General features: G+C 46.1%; 1 protein-coding gene across 1 annotated transcript; it reads right to left on the reverse strand.

The window, feature by feature from the left end:
• Positions 1-6,258: 6,258 nt before the first annotated feature.
• Positions 6,259-10,255, reverse strand: LOC122942231 (trypsin-like). The gene is made up of 4 exons (XM_044299734.1): positions 10,080-10,255; positions 8,238-8,491; positions 7,098-7,234; positions 6,259-6,408 (listed from the first exon to the last, which is right to left on the reverse strand). The coding sequence occupies exons 1-4, from the start codon at positions 10,253-10,255 to the stop codon at positions 6,259-6,261; spliced, it is 717 nt and encodes a 238-aa protein (XP_044155669.1).
• Between the last annotated feature and the right edge of the window lie 15,174 nt (positions 10,256-25,429).

A 25,429-nucleotide genomic window follows, 5' to 3' on the forward strand; every position in this document is an offset into this window, starting at 1 on the left:
AAATATCGCTGTAGATTCTGGCAGCTACTGGGACCTGAGGTAGTAGGTTCAGTAGGACGTGTAGCTGTGGCAGAACGACCACGTCCTATCCCTGCACCAGAGGCTCCACGAAAACCACCACCACGACCATGACTGCGTCCCTTATTAGATGTTTGCCTCATAGTTAGCATTTACAAAGCAAAGTAAAAAGTGATTAAGTATGTTAAAAATTATTAACCGCCAATATAAACCCTGATGTAGGGTATGGCACTCTATATTTTTTTTAAACTCTATATGACAGCGGTATTTGTGGACTAAATGTGACAGTAATTTATGCATGTCTTATCCCAGATGTGCAGTATATCAGAGTTTTTTTTTTACCTCAGTAACTAAAAAGACGTATTTCTGTCTAAATGTGACAGTGATTTATGCACGTGTAATCCCAGATGTGCAGTATATTAGAGGGTTTTTTCACCCTAGTATGCCAAAGCCATATTTATGGCCTAAATGTCACAGTGACTTATACATGTGTAATCCCAGATGTGCAGTATATTAGAGGCAGGGGCGTAGCTATAGGGGGTGCAGAGGTAGCAGTCGCTACCGGGCCCAGGAGCCTGAGGGGCCCAAAGACCCTTGTGCCACATAAGAAGATACCAGTATTATAGAAAGTACATGCAGGTCAAGTTATAGCTCTGGCTGGAGGAAAGGGGTTAGGTCAAGAATTTGGCATGGGGGGCTTGGGGGGTCTACTGTTTCAAATTTTTGCCTCAGGCAGCATGAAGGCTATGTGCTTCCCTAGCCACAAAACACTGAGGGAAGAGGGGGGCCCAAGCTGAACTCTTGGACCAGGGCCCATGAGCCTTTAGCTACGCCCTTGATTAGAGGTATTTCTGTCCTAAATGTGACAGTGATTTATGCACGTGTAATCCCAGATGTGCAGTATATTAGAGGGTTTTTTCACCTTAACCAAAAAGCTGTATTTCTGTCCAAAATTTGACAGTGACTTATGCACGTGTAATCCCAGATGTGCAGTATATTAGAGGGTTTTTTCACCCCAGTATGCCAAAGCTGTATTTCTGGACTTGCAGATAGCCTAGACTGGTGCACTATCGTTGCATAAAATGGCTGCCGATCATGTATTGATATTGACTAACTGAAGAAAAAAAAGTTTGTTTTCAGCAGTAGTTGGCTCCGGGCAGGCTTAAAAAATTGTGCACTGCACCCACAAAACACTTTTTCTGTAGATCGCTGAATACATAAACCAGTTCTTGATAAGATTTCTCCCTGATCTCTCCCTCACAGCAGCTGCAGCCTCTCCCTACCCTAATCCGAGCAGAGTGACGGGCGGCGCTACATGACTCCACCTTAAATAGAGGCTGGGTCACATGGGGCAAGTAGTATGACGCTTGTTGATTGGCTGCTTTGCAGCCTTTCAAAAAACGTCATAAAAATCACCGAACACCGAACCCGAACTTTTACGTAAATGTTCGGGTTTGGGTACGGGTGCCGAAAACCCTAAAGTTCGGTACGAACTCTAAACACGACACCTTTTTTGGGGTCGCCTTTTTTTTTCTGTGGGGGGAAGTACTACAGGGAAATGCTGCCCACTTATTATTCTTGATACCCCAGAAGCACTGCTGGCTGAAAAACTGCCCTCTTCTTCCTGAACGCCAAAAATCCATTTTTTTATTATTTTTTCCAAGAAGGTCCCCCCATGACCAGCTGTTCTGTGGATGACAAAGGCATTATATAGTGACACTTGGGTTAGGTACACAGCACATTTTTTGTACCACACCTTAGATTTTCTTAAGGCACTGTAGGGCTGTAGTACCTGGTCTGAAAGATCCACTCCACCCATGAACTTGTTGTAATCCTGGATACACACAGGCTTAATGTTCTGCTGGTTCCTCGGACTGGGGTGGAGGATAGTTAATACAAGAACATCCCGTTTGTCCTTGTATTTTAGCAGCATCAAGTTTTTTGAGCAAACAGCTCTGCTTTCCCCACGATGCACTGTCTGATCTATAAAGGATTTAGGGAACCCTTTTTGATTTCTTCTAATTGTGCCACATGTGCCTATGCCTCTGGCAGCAAGGCACTTCAGGAGAGGGACACTATTGTAAAAGTTGTCCAAATACAGATGGTATCCGTGGTCCAGCAGGGAGTGGACTAAATCCCATACTATCTTCCCACTTATACCCAGAACCGGGGGACAATCGGGTGGCTCAATTTTGGAATCTTTCCGCTCGTAAATACAAAAGCGCAATGTATACCTGGATACACTTTCACAGGCCTTATACAACTTCACGCCATACCTAGCCCTTTTATTGGGCAGGTACTGGTGGAAATATAATTGGCCTTTGAAGTGGACCAATGATTGATCCACTGAGAGCCATTTTTGGAGGGTATATACTTGTCCAAATTTGGAATTGTAGCGGTCAACCACTGGCCTAATTTTAAAGAGTCTGTCATAACTGGGGTCGCTTGGGGGTGGGCATTGATTATTATTGCTGAAGTGTAGAAATCGTAGAAGAGCTTCGAAACGGGCCCGGGGCATGGCAACACAGTGAAGAGGGGTGTGATATAAAATATCTTTGTTCCAATACAAACATATTTTTATTTTTTTATTTTTTATAATGCCCATGCTTAGGAGAAGTCCCCAAAACCTTAGCATTTCAGTCGTGTTAGTAGGGGTCCATTTGCGGGGCCTTGAGAGATAACTGTCTGGATGGGAGGCAATACATTGCTCTGCATTATATATTTGTTTGTTCCACCATCAAGTTAATTAGGTCATCAGTGAAGAATAATTGGAAAAAATTAATTTCACTGAAACCTGTTGTATCTACATTGATGCCTGGAGTGGCTGTAAATTCAAGCACCTGGGGCACATAGTTATCTGCGGAGATCCATGAAGAGTCACTTGTACGGGGCTGCGACTGCGTACTACCCCTAGGACACCTACGAGGGGGTTCATCATTAGATGAATCATCTAAGGAAGATGAAACTAAAAATGTCACTTCATCTCCACTGTTGGAGTCAGTGTTCTCAAAAAGCATAGCATATGCCTCTTCTGCAGTGAAAAGCCATTTAGTCATTTTAAACTGTAAACTAACGTATATTTTTTTTGTCTTTTTTAAAATCTTTTTTTTTTTTTTTTTTAAATAGAACAGCAGACTAAAATACTGTATATCCTTTAGGATAGGATAAAAACTGCCTGAGTCACTTTGAAATTATTGACAGGTGTCACAGGTAGCACAGATGGCTGGCGATGAGCCAGGGGCCTAGTATGGGGCACAGAGTAGTGCCAATATCCTTACTGCGGCAGAAAAGGGGTTAATTAATGTATTATTTTACAGTATTAGGTGGCACAAATCCACATGGGGCATAAGAGACTTATATTTTACAGAATTGTGCCACTCAAGCACAGGACATGAGTATATACACACAGGAGGATGGCACACCTATTGACGTTTTTATTTTCTATGTAACTTGGGAGTGTGTGACATGTGTCTTTATTGAACGGACAAACTGGAGTCACAGGTGTCTTGATGGACGGACAGACTGCACTGACAGGTGTCTTGATGGACAGACAGGCTGGAGTGACAGGTGTCTTTACTGAACGGACAACATTTTGTGACAGGTGTCTTGATTGACGGACAGACTGGAGTGACATGTGTCTTTATTGAACGGACAAACTTTAGTGACAGGTGTCTTGATTGACGGACAGACTGGAGTCACAGGTGTCTTGATGGACGGACAGGCTGGACTGACAGGTGTCTTGATGGGCGGACAGGCTGGAGTGACAGGTGTCTTTATTGAATGGACAGGCTGGACTGACAGGTGTCTTGATGGGAGGACAGGCTGGAGTGACAGGTGTCTTAACGGGCGAACAGGTGTCTTGATGGACGGACCGGCTGGAGTGACAGGTGTCTTCACGGGCAGACAGTTGTCTTAACAAACGGACAGTAATGACAGGTGTCTGGATGAGGTGGTGGTGACAGGACTGGATAGGACTAGTCACTGACTGGGACAAATCAGGCACAGAAGAGTGGCAAATCGGTACTGAAGGGGTTAATTTTGTATGAGGCAGGGGATGAGGCACAGAATTGACTACAGATGACAGACGACAGGCTGTTGATGAGGCACAGAACTGATCTGTGTCACTGATCTGTGGGGCACAGAAGCAGCTTTTCGGCACACAAGGGGTTAATACTGTTCTGGTAAGTATTACTGTACTGCAGCTTTTCACACTCGCTCCATCTCTGATCGCTTCCCTGACAGGAATTGGGACGATCAGAGAAAGAGAAGCACACAGTTCCTCCCTAACCCTCCCTTGCGTGCCCCGATGTGCTGCGATTGGTCCCTCTGTAGTATTGGACCAATTACAGCGATCGCAGGCGGTCGAAGCTCCGATACAGTTCCCGCCGGCGTCTCTGGTTGCCTAGCAACCCCAGCACCCCGGCTTCACTGAACCTTCAGCGCTTCGCTCCCTGCGCTGACAGAGAAAGCCGATCACGTACATGCACGTGCCCAGCACAGGATGGCGTTCTGCTTGTTCTACAAGGACAAATCCTTGCCTGCTCCAGCACTGATTGGCTTATCCAGGATGTCAGCCTGGGAGCCAATCAGAGCATGCCCCCCCACCCCCTCTTAGAATGATGTGAGAACCTTTCTTCTTCTTTCCTAGTGCTTTTTTACTCTTAACAAGTACAGTAGATTCATTCTATAAGCAATGCACCGCACAGACCTTTCACTTACCAGTAGGAGTAGCGCCTGGCCGGTCGCAGACAGCGCAGGTAAGTATAATGCTTCTAATAAAATTGCTAAGTGACCATGGCAGCCAAGACTGCAGTAGCGTCTTGGCTGCCATGGTAACCGATCGGAGCCCCAGCGATTAAACTGGGACTCCGATCGGAACTCTCCACTGCCACCAATTGGGGGGTGATTTTAATTAGGGGGGGAGAGGGGAGGCCGCACTGGCCACCAATGAATATAATACTGGGGAGGGAGGGGGAGCCGCACTGGCCACCAATGAATTTAAAACTGGGGAGGAAGGGGGGTCTCATAGTGATGGGGACGCTTCAAGTTAGAATATACTGAGAACTGTGTAATAACCGCCTCCTGCTGCCTGGCAGCACCTGATCTCTTACAGGGGGCTATGATACGCACAATTAACCCCTCAGGTGCGGCACCTGAGGGGTTAATTGTGCTGATCACAGCCCCCTGTTAGAGATCGGGTGCTGCCAGGCAGCAGGAGGCGGTTATTACACAGTTCTCAGTATATTCTAACGTGAAGCGTCCCCATCACTATAGGAACGCCTCTGTGTTAGAAAATACTGTCGGATCTGAGTTTCACGATCTAACTCAAATCCGAAATCAAATTTGAGATAGATCGTGAAACTCAGATCAGACAGTATATTCTAACATAGAGGCGTTCCCATGGTGATGGGGACGCTTCAAGTTAAAATATACCATCGGATTGGAGAAAACTCTCCAATCCGATGGTATATTGGTATATTAATAGGGACTCCTGACTTTACATTGAAAGTCAATGGGGGACGGATCAATTACACCATATTGTGTCAACGTCAAACGGATCCGTCTCCATTGACTTGCATTGTAAGTCGGGTGTCCGCCTGCTGAGCGTAACGGAGGCCAAACGGTGCCAAACTGAGGCATTCTGAGCGGATCCGCATCCACTCAGAATGCATTGGGAATCCGTTCGGGGCCGCTTATGAGAGCCTTCAAACGGAACTCACAAGCGGAACCCCAAACGCAAGTGTGAAAGTAGCCTTAGGGAGTCATTTATGAAACAGAAATATAGCGTTATTTGAGCCGCAATCTGCAACTTCTCCCTGATTATGCCAGGTCTAAGAAAATAGGCATGGGGTGGGCAGAAAAAAAAAAATGTATGTGTAGAAAATGGTCAAAATATAAAAGAGCAAGTAAGCTGTCTTACATTTAGATGTGGCTGTGGAACCGCTGAAGTTATGAAGAGGCCTGAAAAATCGTCTAAAATGTCAGTATAAATAAATGTGCCCCTTAGTCTACAAAGAGCAGCTCAAAGGGTAGCCTCCTGATTTGTTGTTTTTTTTTTTTGCATCATGATAAGTTGCTGGACTCAAACATTTGTTTTAATGATGATTGAAGGTGATGAATCCAAATAAAAAGATTTTTTTTATTATTTTTATTTTTTATTTTTTAGAAAGCTAACTGTTACTGTAATAGGTGTTAGTATCCAGTAAAAGAGCAACAAATGACAAGAAACACAGAGAAATATTAGTTGGCAGCCATGGTGCTGGAGATCCAGGAGTTGTAGTTGCAGACCTTGGTGTAGACACCAGGATAGTTCCTGAGGGCACAGCCATATCCCCAAGAAACAATACCTTGGAGCTGTCCATTGCAGACCACGGGTCCACCAGAGTCACCCTGAGAAAATATAGAGACAAAATGTTAGACTTTGAATCAACTGGAGGTAATGAATAATCTGTAGCTACTGTATATTCTGAGATGCGGCTACAGAAGTTTCCTTCCCGGAGATGTAAATTGGGGCTCTTGGGGCTCAATACAATCATGTAACATTTATAACAGTTGTGTCTTTCTAATATGGCACAAGGATCTTTGACCATCTTTCAGCATGTCCTGAGTGTGACCTCTGTACTCAATATAGCTACACCTCTGCTCCCTCAAATAGTGTCTCTCAAATATGGCATCTACAAATACAGTGAAATTTTCAATGAGCCTCTGTGATGTCCATAGCAATTTTTCTAAAGAGGGAAACAATGTGGTTACACATTAATGCCAGAGCAGGATTTTGTCATTGAACAGCTTTTTTTTATTTTTATCAATACAATTGGAAAGAAAGTTTTACCTTTCAAGCCTAACCCTGGTCTAAATCATCCTTTTAAGAATCTGCTATCCTCACAATATTGTTAAATTGCATAATTTAGAGAAAAAACTTTTAGATTTTTTATGATACATTCATATAAACACATTGTCATGGTAGGTCGTCTTCATGAAATGGTAATAACGGCCTTTTGATGACTATATGTTCTCATAACAGTCCACATTCTACAGTCTCAGATCTGAAAGTTCTGACACTAAGAAGATCCATTTACCTGGCAGGAATCCTGGCCTCCTTCCATGTATCCAACACAGATCATGTTGGTGGTGATCTCTCCTGGGTAGGCGCTGCTACACTGGGCGGCAGTCATGATGGGGGCGTTCAGGCACTGCAGGAGGCTGGGCATGTTTGCTAAAGGTAAGTGAATAGAAAATATCAGCATGTTGTATGTAGATAGAAAGATAAAATGATTATTCACAGTGTTTGCACATTTTCTTTGACTTTTAGTGGGTTTTGTGGAATTTTTGAACATATAAACTATCCCACTGATGGGTCATCACTCATTAGTATCTGATAGGCGGGGATCCAACACTCGGATTCCCCTGATGATCAAATCTTTGAGAAGGCACTGGCTCTCATATTAGAGCCGATGCCTTCTCTCTGCTTACAAAGCCCAGTGCCGTCCATTGTATAGAAACTATGCTTGGTGTTGCATCTCAGTGCATTAATGGGGCTGAGCTGAGCTTAGGCCATGTGAGCAATGGCAAAGCTGTTAGAAGGTCGCGGTGCTATTGCAAGCATCAGTGCCTTCTCAAACAGCTAATTCCTGGTGTCAGGCCCACAACGATAAGATACTTTTGACCTTTCCAGAGGATTTAAAAATCTGGGAAAACCCTTTTAAGCTTTAGGCTCCCGGATACAGTATGGTTTCTACACCATAGCAGTTCGTGGTTCATATCTATATGACACATATTGTTCCACACCTATAATATCCATTAATCATGGATCTGTTACTATTTACTACACATGAATTGTCAGCTGTGTACAGTGATCCACTTTAGCTTTATATATGAAAAATATAAAAAAAGATTTACATTGGATCTGATATATTATGAGACCTATAAATACATAAAAAATTCTAAACAAACATCCTTTTAATAATTTCTACACCGACCAATCATTGAAGTCCTAGAAAATGTTTAATGTTTTACTCATTTAAGTCCATTCAAAATTTATTTTATTTCTCTTAAAATGACTTCACTCCTCATCAGCAAACTCCACCTATGAAGAAACTTCATCTCATTTTGTGTCAGTAATTCCCACCTCTGAGTAAACTCCATCTTACATTGTGTCAATAACCACTACTCATTTTTACTTGCCGTTCCAGTAACATTATTGGCAGTACTTGACTTACTTCCACTGCTGAGGGTGTTGCCCCATCCAGAGATCAGACAGCTGGTTCCAGAAGCAGCGCAGCCACCGGGCAGACCAACAGTCTTGACGTAAGAGTTGAGGGTGGCAGGAGAGGCCAACTTGATCAACATGATGTCGTTGTCCAGGGTTCTGGAGTTGTAGCTTCCATGTCTGATGACTCTGGCAGAGTTGATGAACTGTTCGGTGCCTTCACTGGAAAAGATGTTGTGTTCTCCCAGTCTGACCTGCATGCTCCTGCAAAAATTATACAAATCTGTTTGTAATCCTAAATTCATTTCATACATTTTTATTTATGCATTAGTGTTTTTGGGTAAATATTTGTGCTTTCTTTCAGAAACAGCACCATAGTTGTCCATACATTGTGAATGGTATTGCAATTTATCTTCACCAAAGTAAATGCCCTGTTTCTTCAGATGTGTGATGAAAAAAAATGGAAATCTAATACTTTTTAGAAGTTATTTTTCAATGGTTGAACATGGGGCAGCTAATGTCACACATACAGTATATCCATCGGTCTAATACATAATGGTGATAATTAGATGACTCACTATGTATTTGTGGCTCCAGACCTTTGTCTTTCATTGTTCTGGATTTTTTTATATATATAAAGAAATTATAGAATATAGTTGGTAGACTCTATTTTCTATAAATGAGACTCTGTCCCAGTGAATTAATATGTGAAATTATGCTAGAAGAGCAAGAAGATACTGAAATCATAGCCATGTGTGTAGATAGAGCTGTATCCTTAGTGCTGATGGCATAGATGTGTATAAAGTTTACTTTTAATTACCTAATATGAAGTTATTGTAAGAGCTGCTAGGATAGGAGGCCAGAATTAACCTTGTCCTTAAACCCCCATGCCTCGGAGCTACACTCAGTGGCACAATTTATACAAAATGGACACTATACAGTAAATGATCTGCTACCACTAACAGTTTATTATTTAGTACGGAATCCCCTCATCAGTGATGGCCAGTTCGCAGTGTTCGCCGACGAACACATGCAATCTGCCATCTTTATTCCCAAGTCTGGAGATGCAGAGGTAAGTCCTTACCTGTGCCGCTAGCCGCTCTGAAACACATGCGGTCACCGGGAGTAGGCAGTTCCGAGAACAGCCCGATGAAGGCTGTTCTCGGAACTGCCTGCTCCCGGTGACCGCATGTGTTTCAGAGTGGCTCGCGGCGCAGGCACACGTAAGGACTTACCTCTGCATCGCCGAACTTGGGAATAAAGATGGCAGATCGCATGTGTTCGTCGGCGAACACTGCGAACTGGCCATCACTGCCCCTCATTTCTAAAAACAAGAAAACTTTTAAAAGAAATGTGGAAGGACTTTATATTCATATATTGGTAACTCAATTGTGTCCTATCACCACCTTGTAACTGTAATCTGAAACTCTTTGTATTCTATCAATTGGCAAAATTATGGAATACGGATACAAACATATTTGCTCTCACTGTGCCACATATAAATAACATCTGAACATAATTTTTCCTTCTTTCAGTTAAAAGTTTTTCATTGCCAAAACACTGATGACCTGTTCTTATTTTTGGTCATAAGTTTCTGATATATTCCCCCAGGGCCATTACCAATCTTTAGAGCATTGAAATTTAATAAATTCTTTTAGTCCCACAAAACTTGTCTAATGAATTGTCTCCCTTTTTAGAAAATGGCAACCATTTTAGAAAACAAAACTAGTTTCTAAACCTCAAATGCTTTCAATCCATTGGGCGGCTCCACAATATAGAATAGTAACTGAAAAAGGCCAAAAGTTGATATGACATTTATGGTTTGGTCTTGGTGAAAATTCAGGTAACTTACGCCTTGTAGCAATGGGCAGCAGAGATCACCCAGAGGCTGGTGATCAAAGTACCTCCACAGAAGTGGTAGCCGGAGTTCAGAGATACTGCGTAGGGGACGGAGTAAGCAGAGCAGGTGTAACCTCCTACGATCTTATCATCATCCTCAAAAGCAGCTGAGAAAATACAAGGAGCCATATTATATACAGTCATATACATCATACATGTAGCAAATTGAAAAAGTTAGCTTCTTTCCTCATAGAAAGCTGTAGAAAACTAAAAAGTATTAATGTGAACAATGTATGTATCATGGAAGACAGTCACTGAACTCACCAACTGCTCCGAGGAGCACACAGATCAGGAGGAGTTTCATAGTAGAAATTGATCCAGAACAAGTGTTGAGCGTAAACTACAGATATATATACCCAAGAGCTGTCATGATATCACCCCTCTACCCCCTCCTCACTCAAGGGAAAGTTAATTAATATCCGCATTATCTAAACTATTAAAGGAAAACTGTAGCTGGTAATGTTTTGAATGTTCTTTTGACCTATTTGGTTGAGATTTTTGTTACCTTGGGTTTGGATATTTTTATCCTGTAAGGTAAATCATCATACAATATGTTGTTTGCCTTTAGGTTGTGTTCCTGTAACTGATAAATTCTATTTGCGTGATCATGTAATGCTCTGCATGGGATTGGTTGCACATGTGTCACATTACCATAGACATTCTTACTGTTGTGCTTTATGTAGTAAAACTGAAATCAGATTTTATAATTAGAGAAGTTGCACCTAAAATAATGCTTTTGTCAGTATGCCTAATTAAAGTAAGTTTCTCGTGTTCAGTGAAACAAAGCATCCGAAGTGATGGTAACTAGAGTTGAGCGGACACCTGGATGTTCGGGTTCGACGGGTTCGGCCGAACTTCAGAAAAAAGTTCGAGTTTGGGCCCCGAACTTGACCCCGAACCCGGACCCCATTGAAGTCAATGGGGACCCATACTTTTGAGCACTAAAATGGCTGTAAAAATGTCTTGTAAAGGACTAGAGGGCTGCAAATGGCATCAAATGTGGTTAAGAGCATGGCAAGTGCTCTGCAAACAAATGTGGATAGGGAAATTACTTTAAATAACATAAAAAATGTAAAAATAAAAAATAATAATCTTGCTCTAGGAGGACATGGTCCATATGGAGTAGGAGGTTGAGGAGGCGGTGGATGTGGCGGTGTAGGTGGAAGCGGTGGTGGAGGAGGAGGAGGTATCCTACACTGCTTTTTGGTTTTAAATGTATTTTTTTAAATTAGGGTACACCCCAAAACATTGGGAAATATAACCTGTGATAACCCCCTTCAGTCGTGCTAAACACACGTTCAGACAATACACTAGCTGCAGGGAAGGCCAGCACCTCCAAGGGGTAAATGGCAAGCTTAGGCCATGTGCCCAATTTGGAGATCCAGAAGTTGCAGGTTCGTGTAGGCGTGTGCATACTTACTGCCCCACCATGACACACATCCCCGTGATGTTCACGATCCAATTTTATATCTGCTCTATCAACTTTCGATGTTCTTTTATGCGCCTACCATGGTGATCACGGGTGGTGGGGAATCAGGGATTTAGGCCGGAGAGGGAGCATTAGAAAGAGAGGCCACATCCAAGGGAGAATTCATTTTTTCAAATTTAAAATTATAGAGCAGAAATATGGGACAAAGTATTAAAGCATAAAAGTGGGACAACTTTTTAAAGTTTAAGCGTTGAATGAAAGGATGTGGCGCGCATCAATTATTGAAGAATTTCTTAAAATTTATTCCCTGTCAACTATGCAGAGCAGGGGTTTCTATCCTGCAAAATTTGAAAAATGTCACCTGACAATGTAATTGATGATTTTTTTTAAATTTATGTTCCTGTCACCTATGTAGAGGCGCCCCAGTGACATCCACCATCCATTTGGATATCTTCTCTATCAACTTTCGATGTTCTGTTCTGAGCCTACCGTGTTTATCACGGTTATCGGCAAATCAGGGTTCCACGCCGGAGAGGGCACGTGAGAAAAAGAGACCAAATTTAAGGGAGATAAATTTATAAAAAAAAATTGGGATCGAGCGGAAATATGGGAAAAGTTATTGAGATGCAAATGTGGGACAAATTAAAAGCTCAAATGTGGTCCAAAAGAGTAAAGCGGAAATGTGGGACACATTATTGAAGCGCAAATGTGGGCCAAAAGAATAAAGCAGAAATGTGGGACACATTGAAGGGCAAATGTAGGCCAAAAGAGTAAAGCGGAAATGTGGGACACATTATTGAAGCGCAAATGTGGGCCAAAAGAGTAAAGCGGAAATGTGGGACACATTTTTGAAGCGCAAATGTGGGCCAAAAGAATAAAGCAGAAATGTGGGACACATTGAAGGGCAAATGTAGGCCAAAAGAGTAAAACGGAAATGTGGGACACATTATTGAAGCGCAAATGTGGGCCAAAAGAGTAAAGCTGAAATGTGGGACACATTATCGAAGCGCAAATGTGGGCCAAAACAGTAAAGCGGAAATGTGGGACACATTATTAAAGAGCAAATGTGGGCCAAAAGAGTAAAGCGGAAATATGGGACACATTATCGAAGCGCAAATGTGGGCCAAAAGAGTAAAGCGCAAATGTGGGACACATTATCGAAGCGCAAATGTGGGCCAAAAGAGTAAAGCGGAAATGTGGGACACATTATTGAAGCGCAAATGTAGTACAACTTGTTAAAGTTTAAGCATTGAATAAAAGGAGGTGGCGCGCATCAATTAAACAAGAATTTCTGAAATTTTATTCCCTGTCACCTATGCAGAGCAGGGGTTTATTCACATCTAAAATTGTATAACCCAAGAATGTAACATAAAAATTACAGAAATGTATTAACCTGTGTACTTGGTAGAGCAGGGGTCTATGACAGATAAAAATCGTTAATTTCTAACGATAATTTGTTTTCCCTTAGTCCTAACAACAGCACAGATGGGGTTAACTGCCCCCTGTGGACTGGTAGGACCGGCGGAATTTTTAATGAGCCCAAGAACCAATAAGCGATCTTCAGCTCCCTGAAAGGGAGGAGATCGCCCCCCAGCCCACCGTGTCTTTAACAAGCATAATGTACCTAGGGTGGGAAATTTGTGTGCTGCTGTTAGGACTAAGGGAAAACAAATTATCGTTAGAAATTAACGATTCCCTTACGTGTTACCAGCAGCACAGATGGGGAGATAGCAAGAAGAATCCCCTAGGGAGGGTCCTCATGCCTGGCAGAACTAAGAACTGTCTGCCCAAAGGCCGAAAACTCTGCCACCCTAGCATCTATCCTATAATGGGAGATGAAGGTTGACTCAGAGCTCCAGGAAGCCGCCTTACAGATCAACTCTAAGGGGAGAAGACTTCTCTCCGCAACAGAGGTGGAGACAGCCCGAGTAGAATGGGATCTCACAAACTCCGGAGGATCTAAAGATTGGGAGACGAAAGCCTCCCTAATGGCTTCCTTGATCTAGCGACCAATGGTAGCTTTAGACGCTTTACGGCCTTAGACTTACCGGCAAACAGGATGAGGAGATTCTCATCTATCCTGAACTCTCTGGATCTATCCACATAGACCTGGAGGCACCTCGAAATATCCAGCGGATGTCTGGCTGGAGTATCAGAGGAGGAGGCTGAAAACAAAACTGGTAAAGAGATTACCTGGTTAATATTTTGGAAGGTTGGAACCTTAGGTCTGAAGTAAGGTAAAAACTTCAGGAGTACTCTGTCCTGCAAGAAGATGAAGGATGAATTGCAGAAAAAGCCTGTAGTTCAGAGATCCTCTTGGCTGAATCCACAGCCACCAAGAAAAAACACCTTTAAGATTAAAAATCTTAATTCTACCTCCTCCAATGGCTCAAAGGGGGGAGATGCTAACCCCTTGAGCACTACTGAAAGATCCCACTGGGGAATAGGTTTCAGTATACTAGGCTTTAGTCTTTCAGCTCCCTTCAGGAAGCGTTTGATGAGTGGGTCCCGAGAATGCGGCCTGTTAAGGCAGGCCGAGATGGCATATATCTGAACTCTCAAGGTAGCTGGAGAGAGACCTTTATCAAGTCCATCTTGCAGACGCCACCTGTTTGGAATCGCACCATGACATGAAGATTCTCATGATTCTAGAGTAGGCCTTCTTTGTAGACTCTGCTCTGGAATGCGACAAAGTTCTCAGGACCGACTCGGAAAGCCCTTCTATGTTGGGAAGGGACTGATCAACCTTCGGGCTGTCAGGTTGAACCTGTGCAGATCTGGGCAGAGATGCGTGTCCCACGACACCAGGGTCTGCTCCGGGGGAGTCTCCAGTATTGTCCCCGACTCATCTGAACGAGCTGGGTAAACCAGGATCTCCTGGGCCAGAACGGTATGATGGCTATTACCGAGGCCTGATCCTGACGGATTTTCGTCAATACCCTCGGTATCATGGAAAACGGAGGGAAGATGTAAGCCAGCCTGAACCTCCACGGTATCGACAGAGCATCTATCGCCAGGGGGTTGTCTTCCCTGTACAGGGAACAGAACCTCAGCACCTTGGCGTTGAACCTGGTCGCCATGAGATCCACCTCTGGCATACTCCATCTGTGAACTAACTGCCTGAAGATCTCCGGATGCAGAGACCACTCCATGGTCGGTAATCCTCGACTTAAGCGGTCCGCGATCATATTGAGGGAGCCTCGAATATGAGTGGCAGATAGCCCATCTATCTGAGGTTCTCTACATAAACAAGCAGGGAGGCACAAGATCATTGCCCCTTCTGTCAGAGATCGGGGTAATTCTTCGGTGGGCAGAGATGAACCTTTCCCATAAAGGTTCATCTCTGCCCACCGAAGAATTACCCCGATCTCTGACAGAAGGGGCAATGATCTTGTGCCTCCCTGCTTGTTTATGTAGAGAACCTCAGTCATATTGTCTGACTGGACTTTCACTGCTTTGCCCCGGATCTGAGGGACGAAGTGAAGGAGGGCTAGCCGGATAGCTCGCATCTCGCGAAGATTGGAAGAGAGACGCCGCTCCAGAGGAGACCAAGATCCCTGCACTGGGGATCCGTCCAGGTGAGCGCCCCAGCCTACAAGGGACGCGTCTGTAGTCAATATGAGCCAAACTGGTTGGGTCATTGACTTTCCTGCTGGCAGATGGAACCACCATCTGAGGGAATTCCGGGTTTGACTGGACAGGGAGCACAGGGAATCTAGCCCCGCAGGGCTGCCGTTCCATAAATCTAAGACCTCCGACTGAAGAGGACGGAGGTGCCATAGCGCCCAAGGGACTGCATCCGCAGCCGCTGACATGAGCCCCACCATCTTCATGAGAGTTCGGATGGAGACTCGACGAGGGACGTAAAGGACCCTTGCCAGGTCCTGAATCCGCGCTCTCCTTTCTAGAGTCAACTGGAGGGACATCTCCACAGAGTCGACCACGAATCCTAAATAATGGATTGAAGTCGATGGGCTCACATTCGACTTCTGCCAGTTGATAATCCAGCCCAGGCGGAGGAGAAAGGAGATTGCGATCTGAAGATGGTGGGTAAGGATCGGAACTGAAGAGGCTATGAAAAGCCAATCGTCCAGATAAGGAACAATAGTCAGTCCTTGAAGTCTCAAAGCTGCCACTACCGACACCACCACCTTGGTGAAGATACGGGGGGCAGAAGAGATTCCGAAGGGAAGAGCGGCAAACTGAAAATGCCTGTGAACCCCTGAAATCTGGACCGCGATCCTGAGGAACTTCCGGGAGGCGGGATGGATCGGGATGTGGAGGTAAGCATCCTTGAGGTCCAGAGTAGCCATGACGTCCCCCGGATTGAGGATATGGCTGACTGACCTTATGGTTTCCATTCGAAACCTGGTTTTCCTTACAAATCGATTGAGAAATCTCAAGTCGATGATCATTCGGAGATCTCCCGTCTTCTTGGGAACCAGGAATACTGGAAAATAGATCCCTAGGCCTCTCTCCCTTGCCGGTACCTCCTCCAGAGCTCCCTTGGAGATATAGTCCTGTATGTAGGACTCTAGAATTTCTGTTTGGCAGACCCGAAACTTCGCGTGGCGGTGAATCTTTCTGGGGGGAGAGAGATAAGATCTACCTGGTAACCGGCGGAAACTATACCCTGAACCCAGGGGTCTGCAATCTGCTGGGCCCAAAGATGTTTGAAGTGGGAGAGACGGCCCCCCACAGGAATCTGGGGGAGGGGTACGGGAAAATCTAGAGGAGTCACGGCAGGGGCAGGAGGATTTAACCAAGAGCCTCTGGGAGGCCCATAGTCAGGAGGGTTTTGCCTCCCTGGTGGGTTTGCGGGGGCGTCTCGAGGGTCTACGAGACGCCCCCCCAATCTCTACGCCTAGCCTGCTGCCCTGAACGGCCTCCGCGATCCTGTCTGGTGCGTCCCTGAAAGGGCTGCTGGGGAAGACTCTTCCCTTTTTTGTCGGAGAGTCCCTCCATAATCTTATCTAGCTCGGACCCAAACAGCCTGTCCGGCTCGAAGGGGAGCCCGCATAAATTAAACTTGGACGCGTTGTCCGCATTCCAAGGTTTCAGCCATAGTGGTCTACGGGCGGCTGAAACCAGGGCCATTGTTTTAGCTGCCAGCTTTAACTGCATCTGAGCGGAATCGCACAGAAAATCCATGGCCAAGTTGACAGATTTGAACGCGGTCAAGATATCATCCCGGGAAACGCTCTGGTCAACGTCTGTCTGAATTTGGTTCAGCCTGGAGCGTTGGAAGGAGGCAACTTCAGTGGCCGCAATGGATGTTGAGGCGGAGGCAGCGGCCGCCGCGTAACCCCTTCTTAGGGTGCACTCTGCCCTCCAATCTAGAGGGTCCTGCAGACTAGACCCATCGTCTGCAGGGACCAGAGTGCGCCTGGACAACTTGGCTATCGCCATGTCCACCTTGGCAATGGAACCCCACGATTCCATCAAGGGTTTGGCCATCGGGTACATAAGTTTAAATTTCCTGGTGAGGACTGGACCTTTCTCAGGCTTTCTCCACTCTGTGCGCATCACAGAGAGAAGGGTCTCATCCGCCCTAAAGACACGCTGTGTCCGGCCGGCGGGATCGGAGGACTCCCCCATGTCAACATCATGGTCCCCCGACCTGATGGACTTCAGCAACTTCTGTGTCTTCTCTGGTGGAAAAAAACAAGAAGTTAGTTCCTCTTCTTCAGAGGATGACCCCACCGAACAGGGGGTGCGTCTCTTGACTGGTGCAGCCACTTCCATAGAAGCCTGGGAGGATCCTGGTAGCCTCTCATTAAGTAGACGCACAACTCCCTTTATGGAATCGTCCACATAGGTCTTGGTCCACTGGAACATCTCCTGCATCGTGGGTTCCGTGGTTGTTTGTGTGCGACAACTTTCACACCTGGAGTAAGGGCAGTTGTCGTCCAAGGGTGTGTTACAGTCGTAACAGGCCAAGTGCTTTCTCTTGGCCCCAGACTTCCGCTGTTGATCCGAATCCCTAGGGGAAGCCATCACTGTAACAGAAAAAAACTGGTCATAAATCCAACAAAAAAACACACAAAGGTGCAAAGAGACCATATGGACGCCCACCAGCACTTGAAGAAAATAGAGCTGGAAAAAATACACAATAGCAAATGAGAATATGCCAAGCGCAGGGGACTCTGGAGCTAGCTTGTCAAAGCAACGCAACCAGAGACTGAATGACAGGCTCTGGGAGATTAAGAAGGGGAAGCTCCGCCCCTGGGTGGGATTCCCACTGAGACTAAGCCCAGAATTCTGACACTCTAATGGAGCCTATTATAGGCTTAAAAAACTTCCCCCCACTCTCTTAACAATCCTGCAATGCAGGATGTCCCCTAGGAGGAAAAAAACAGCCGTGCGGTGAGGAGAAAAAAATCACCGCCGCCGGGAACGAGGAACCGGAAGTGACGTTGCGCACATGCGCGTCACTTCCGGAAGATGGCGGCGCCCACGGCGCCGATATGAGCGGCTCTTTAGAACAGAAGGGGCACCACTGTGCCTCCGAAAAACAGCGTCAGAGGAAGAGGGGGGAGGGAACACCTCCCCCCGAGGTACAACTGTACAATCTAGCGCAATAAGCTAGAAAAAAGGCAAAGGCAAAAAGGGCCCATCTCTTGGTTAGAAAACGAGAGAGCTCCCTTCCATGCACACTTCAGCTCCCCAAAAGGGAGCCTCATCGCCAGTCCACCTGTCCAAAGGACAGAAAAAAACACGGTGGGCTGGGGGGCGATCTCCTCCCTTTCAGGGAGCTGAAGATCGCTTATTGGTTCTTGGGCTCATTAAAAATTCCGCCGGTCCTACCAGTCCACAGGGGGCAGTTAACCCCATCTGTGCTGCTGGTAGGACGTAAGGGAATTGTTTATTGTCACCTGAAAATGTAAAATAAAAATTATTGAAATTTTTTAAGCTGTCAACTAGGTAGAGGAGGGATATATTTGGGAATTTCACCCAAAAATGTAACAGACAATTCATTTTTTTTTTTTTTTACCTACCTACTCGTTATAGCAGTGGTACATAACACCCAAAAATTGTTGAATTTCAACTGAAAATGTAACTGACAATTTATTTATTTTTCACCAGTCTACTAGGTATAGCAGTGGTACTTCACACCCAAAAATTGTTGAATTTCAACCACAAATGTAACTGTCAAATTTTTGGTTTTTTTTACCGGTCTACTAGGTATAGCAGTGATGAATCACACCCAAAATTTATGAGGTGGAGTTCCATATGGAATAGGAGTTTGAGGAGGCGGTGGACGTAGCAGTGTTTGTGGAAGCGGCGGTGGAAGAGGACGAGATAGCCAACACTGGTTTTTGGTTTTAATAGAATTTTTTTCAATTAGGGTACACTCCAAAAGAGTGGGAAATATCCAAAATACAAGAATGAGCAATTGCGCTGCAGTATAACAATGGCTGGTTAGTGCTGGTATACATGTCTATTCTGCACAAGGTACGGACAAGTCCTGTGGGATCCAAGCCTGGTTCGTTTTAATGAACGTGAGCTTGTCCACATTGGCTGTGGACATGCGGCTGCGCTTGTCTGTGATGACACCCCCTGCAGTGCTAAACACATGTTCAGATAATACACTGGCTGCAGGGCAGGCTAGCACCTCTAAGGCGTAAAGGGCAAGCTCAGGCCATGTGCCCAATTTGGAGAACCAGAAATTGAAGTGGACAGACCTATCAGTCAGTACGTGTAGGCGTGTGCACACATACTGCTCCACCATGTTGCTGAAATGCTGCCTCCTGCTAAGACGTTCCATATCAGCTGGTGGTGCTGGTTGTTGTGGCGTGCTTGCAAAGCTTTTCGGCCAAGCTAACCCTGCCTTCTTTGGTGGTGGCGGTGCCCCAGCTGCATTGGCGACCTCTTCCTCTGCCTTTGCCTTGTGCTTCCACTGTGCCCCTGCTGTCAGGTGGGAATGCCACCAGAAGCGCGTATACCAGCGTGCGATCCAGTGTACGATCACGCTCCATTAAGGATGGTACGTTGTCCTTGTAACGGGGATCCAGCAGCGTTGCCACCCAGTAATCAGCACAAGTTAGAATGTGGGCAACTCGGTGGTCGTTGCGGAGACACTGCAGCATGTAATCGCTCATGTGTGCCAGGCTGCCCAGAGGCAACGAAAAGCTGTCCTCTGTGAGAGGTGTATCGTCTGTGTCCTCTGTATCCCCCCAGCCATGCACCAGTGATGGCCATGAGCTGGTCTGGGTGCCACCCTGCTGTGAACATGGTTTCTCCTCCTCCATCTCCTCCTCCTCATCCTCCACCTCATCATCCTCCAGAACTGTGCCCTGGCTGGACAATTGTGTACCTGGCGTTTGTGGGTGCAGGAACCCACCCTCGGAGCCACTTGTGAATGACTGGCTGGAAACCCTACAAAATTATCCCTCTTCCTCCTCCTCCTCCTGTGCCACACCCTCTTCTATCATCGCCAGCAGCGTTTTTTTCAAGGAGGCATAGAAGTGGGATAGTTATGCTGAGAACGGCGTTATTGGCACTGGTTATGTTGGTGGAGTATTCGAAACAGCGCAACAAGGAACACAGGTCTCGCATGAAGGCCCAGTCATTGTTGGTGAAGTGCTCGCACAGTCTGGCCAGCATGTGCAAGGTGGAGTACCACCTTGTGGGCACGTTGAATATAAGGTGGTGAGTGGGAAGGTCGAAGTTACGCTGCAGCGCTGACAGGTGAGCAGAAGCAGGGTGAGAATGCCGAAAGCGCACACAAATGGCCCGCACTTTATTCAGCAGCTCTGACATATCGGGGTAATTTTTAAGGACTCTCTGCACCACCAAATTCAGCACATGCGCCAGGCAAGGGATGTGCATCAAGGCTAGTCCCAGACGTCCGGCTAGTCCCAGAGCTGCTACGAGATTTTGCCCATTATCGCACACCACCGGGCCGGGCTTGAGGCTGACTGGCACAAACCACTCATCGGTCTGTTGTTCAAGGCCCGTCCATAGCTCCTGCGCAGTGTGGGGTTTGTCCCCCAAACAGATAAGTTTTAAAACTGCCTGCTGTCGTTTACCCCTGGCTGTGCTGAAGTTGGTGGTGAAGGTGTTACGCTGACCGGATGAGGAGCTGTCTACTCCACTGCAGCTCGTGCTTAGCACTTAAATGCCTGGTCATGCAGGTTGTGCTGAGGTTGATGCATTTCTTTTTGTTGGACCGCGCTGCCTCAGAAGTCACAGGAAATCCACATTCGAAGCCAGTCAGATAATCACGGACATGGGAAAGCAAACAGGCCAATCGAAGCCTTTCCTCCTCTCCCTTCCAAGCTTCTATGGAACACCAAAAATTGCAGCCAATAGTGAAGTACCGTCATGCAAATTGGAGTAAAAATGGTTTTATTATACTCACAATGTACAAGTATAAGCGAGCGATAAACAATGGATCAATCATCCGACCCGGGTTTCGCTCAGTCGAGCTTCGTCAGGGGTATTCATCCCTCCCCTTCCAGGGCGGTCTCACACATGATCCAATTCATTATAAAATTAAATAATCAAAACATCCAGTAATATAAATCCATATCCATCAATACCATATCAAATACATAAAAATTGTAAATACATAAAAAATTGCATAAAACAGGGACATTTCACATTAATCTACCATACATCGGTACAAAAACTTCTATAGCAATCTTAGACCACACGTATCACTTTCCATCCAATTTCATTCATTCTACTCCCTCTCCGTCACTTAGTCTAATATACCTCCTAACCAATCACGGATGACATAATCCTTGGACCGCCCTTCTCCATTCATAAAAACAGGCAACTCACCCACATCACATGATATTATTCAGCCAATTCGATCCTGTGCTGAGGTTGAGAACGTTTATGCTTTGCTTCAGGCTCTAACTGCACAGCGTGCAAACCACTCTTGTCTTGTCGTCAACACATTGTCTGAAGAACTGCCATGCCAGGGAACTCCTGGGAGCTGGCTTTGGTGTGCTCGGTCCCTTGCTGCGGTGGGCAGTAGCAGGCGTACTGTCTAGAGGACGGCCGCTCCGCTTTTGCACCCTGCTCCCTCTTCTGTTGTGCTGGTGGCTCTGTGCGACCACCGCCTCTTTCTCCGAACTACATAGGTCACTCGCATTACCTTGATTCCATGTGGAGTCGAGGACCTCATCGTCCTCTTCATCATCTTCCACCCAGTCTTCACCCCTGCCCTCCTTGTCGGTCTGCACACTTTTGAAAGTGTGTTTCGTCATCATCCGAGAAGTGCTGCAATGGTCCTCCCATGTACTCATCTTGAAAGATAAGTGGTTGGGCATCGGTGCACTCAATCTCTTCCACTTCTGGGGCAGGGATAGGTGGATGGCCCTGGGAAACCCTGCTAACAGAGTCATCAAAAAGCAGAAGAGACTGATGCATGACATACGGCTCAGACTGCTTGGCTGATTTGCAAGGGGGTGAGGCGAAAGACTGATGGACATCGGCTGCAGGTGCCAACTGTGGTCTTTCAGCAGGAGACTGGGTGGGAGACAATGTGAAGGAACTGGATCCACTGTCAGCAACCCAATCTACTATCGCCTGTACTTGTTCAGACCTCACTATTCGTAGAGCCGCATTAGGCCCGACCAAATACTGCTGCAGGTTCTGTCGCCTAGGAAGGGGTTTCACTTGTGCTTGTAGCTGGCACAGATCGACCATGTCCTCTCCCTGCAACAGGAGCTCCACCAGCAGCACCACTACCTAGGCCACGTCTCTTATTTGACACTCTCCTCATATTTCCCAAATTTAGGATCTTGCCCTAAATGGGTGTTTAATTAATAGCAGAATAGAACGACAGTATGTAAAGTGTGTATCTCACACGTACAGATGCAGACTAGTCCGCAATTAAAGTTTTTTGCCCAAAAAGGGTGTTTTATTAATAGAGGGTTAGTCGCAGAGAGCGACGAGGAGAAAGCAAAGCTGTTAAATTGTTTTTCTCCAATGTATTCACTGAGGAAAATAAACTGTCAGATGACATGCAGAATGTAAAAATAAATTCCCCATTAAAAGTGTCCTGTCTGACTCAGGAAGAAGTACATCAGCGACTTAAAAAGATTAAAATAGACAAATCGCCAGGACCGGATGGCGTACACCCCACGTATCCTAAGGGAATTAAGTAATCTCATAGCCAGACCCGTATTTCTAATATTTGCGGACTCTATACTGTCAGGGAATGTCTCACAGGATTGGCGCATGGCAAATGTGGTGCCAATATTCAAAAAGGGTCCAAAAACAGAGCCTGGAAACTATAGGCCGGTAAATTTAACATCTGTTGTGGGTAAACTGTTTGAGGGTCTTCTAAGAGATGCTATCTTAGAGCATCTCAATGGAAATAAGCAAATAACGCCATATCAGCATGGCTTCATGAGTAGAGTTGAGCGAACACCTGGATGTTCGGGTTCGAGAAGTTCGGCCGAACATCCCGGAAATGTTCGGGTTCGGGATCCGAACCCGATCCGAACTTCGTCCCGAACCCGAACCCCATTGAAGTCAATGGGGACCCGAACTTTTCGGCACTAAAAAGGCTGTAAAACAGCCCAGGAAAGAGCTAGAGGGCTGCAAAAGGCAGCAACATGTAGGTAAATCCCCTGCAAACAAATGTGGATAGGGAAATGAATTAAAATAAAAATTAAATAAATAAAAATTAACCAAAATCAATTGGAGAGAGGTTCCATAGCAGAGAATCTGGCTTCCCGTCACCCACCACTGGAACAGTCCATTCTCAGATATTTAGGCCCCGGCACCCAGGCAGAGGAGAGAGGTCCCGTAACAGAGAATCTGTCTTCATGTCAGCAGAGAATTAGTCTGCATGTCATAGCAGAGAATGAGGCTTCACGTCAGCCACCACTGCAACAGTCCATTGGCATATATTTAGGCCCAGCACCCAGGCAGAGGAGGGAGGTCCCGTAACAGAGAATCTGTCTTCATGTCAGCAGAGAATTAGTCTGCATGTCATAGCAGAGAATGAGGCTTCACGTCAGCCACCACTGCAACAGTCCATTGGCATATATTTAGGCCCAGCACACACACAGGCAGAGGAGAGAGGTCCCGTAACAGAGAATCTGGCTTCATGTCAGCAGAGAATCAGTCTGCATGTCATAGCAGAGAATGAGGCTTCACGTCAGCCACCACTGCAACAGTCCATTGGCATATATTTAGGCCCAGCACCCAGGCAGAGGAGGGAGGTCCCGTAACAGAGAATCTGTCTTCATGTCAGCAGAGAATTAGTCTGCATGTCATAGCAGAGAATGAGGCTTCACGTCAGCCACCACTGCAACAGTCCATTGGCATATATTTAGGCCCAGCACCCAGGCAGAGGAGGGAGGTCCCGTAACAGAGAATCTGTCTTCATGTCAGCAGAGAATTAGTCTGCATGTCATAGCAGAGAATGAGGCTTCACGTCAGCCACCACTGCAACAGTCCATTGGCATATATTTAGGCCCAGCACACACACAGGCAGAGGAGAGAGGTCCCGTAACAGAGAATCTGGCTTCATGTCAGCAGAGAATCAGTCTGCATGTCATAGCAGAGAATGAGGCTTCACGTCAGCCACCACTGCAACAGTCCATTGGCATATATTTAGGCCCAGCACACACACAGGCAGAGGAGAGAGGTCCCGTAACAGAGGATCTGGCTTCATGTCAGCAGAGAATCAGTCTGCATGTCATAGCAGAGAATCAGGCTTCACGTCAGCCACCACTGCAACAGTCCATTGTCATAAATTTAGGCCCAGCACCCAGGCAGAGGAGAGAGGTCCCGTAACAGACAATCTGGCTTCATGTCAGCAGAGAATTAGTCTGCATGTCATAGCAGAGAATGAGGCTTCACGTCAGCCACCACTGCAACAGTCCATTGGCATATATTTAGGCCTAGCACACAGGCAGAGGAGAGAGGTCCCGTAACAGACAATCTGGCTTCATGTCAGCAGAGAATCAGTCTGCATGTCATAGCAGAGAATGAGGCTTCACGTCACCCACCACTGCAACAGTCCATTGGCATATATTTAGGCCTAGCACACAGGCAGAGCAGAGAGGTCCCGTAACAGACGATCTGGCTTCATGTCAGCAGAGAATCAGTCTGCATGTCATAGCAGAGAATGAGGCTTCACGTCAGCCACCACTGCAACAGTCCATTGGCATATATTTAGGCCTAGCACACAGGCAGAGGAGAGAGGTCCCGTAACAGACAATCTGGCTTCATGTCAGCAGAGAATCAGTCTGCATGTCATAGCAGAGAATGAGGCTTCACGTCACCCACCACTGCAACAGTCCATTGGCATATATTTAGGCCTAGCACACAGGCAGAGCAGAGAGGTCCCGTAACAGACAATCTGGCTTCATGTCAGCAGAGAATCAGTCTGCATGTCATAGCAGAGAATGAGGCTTCACGTCACCCACCACTGCAACAGTCCATTGGCATATATTTAGGCCTAGCACACAGGCAGAGCAGAGAGGTCCCGTAACAGACGATCTGGCTTCATGTCAGCAGAGAATCAGTCTGCATGTCATAGCAGAGAATGAGGCTTCACGTCACCCACCACTGCAACAGTCCATTGGCATATATTTAGGCCTAGCACACAGGCAGAGCAGAGAGGTCCCGTAACAGACAATCTGGCTTCATGTCAGCAGAGAATCAGTCTGCATGTCATAGCAGAGAATCAGGCTTCACGTCAGCCACCACTGCAACAGTCCATTGTCATAAATTTAGGCCCAGCACCCAGGCAGAGGAGAGAGGTCCCGTAACAGACAATCTGGCTTCATGTCAGCAGAGAATTAGTCTGCATGTCATAGCAGAGAATCAGGCTTCATGTCAGCCACCACTGCAACAGTCCATTGGCATATATTTAGGCCTAGCACACAGGCAGAGGAGAG

Source organism: Bufo gargarizans, chromosome 6, assembly GCF_014858855.1.
Source record: "Bufo gargarizans isolate SCDJY-AF-19 chromosome 6, ASM1485885v1, whole genome shotgun sequence".
In the NCBI taxonomy this organism is placed as follows: Eukaryota; Metazoa; Chordata; class Amphibia; order Anura; family Bufonidae; genus Bufo; species Bufo gargarizans.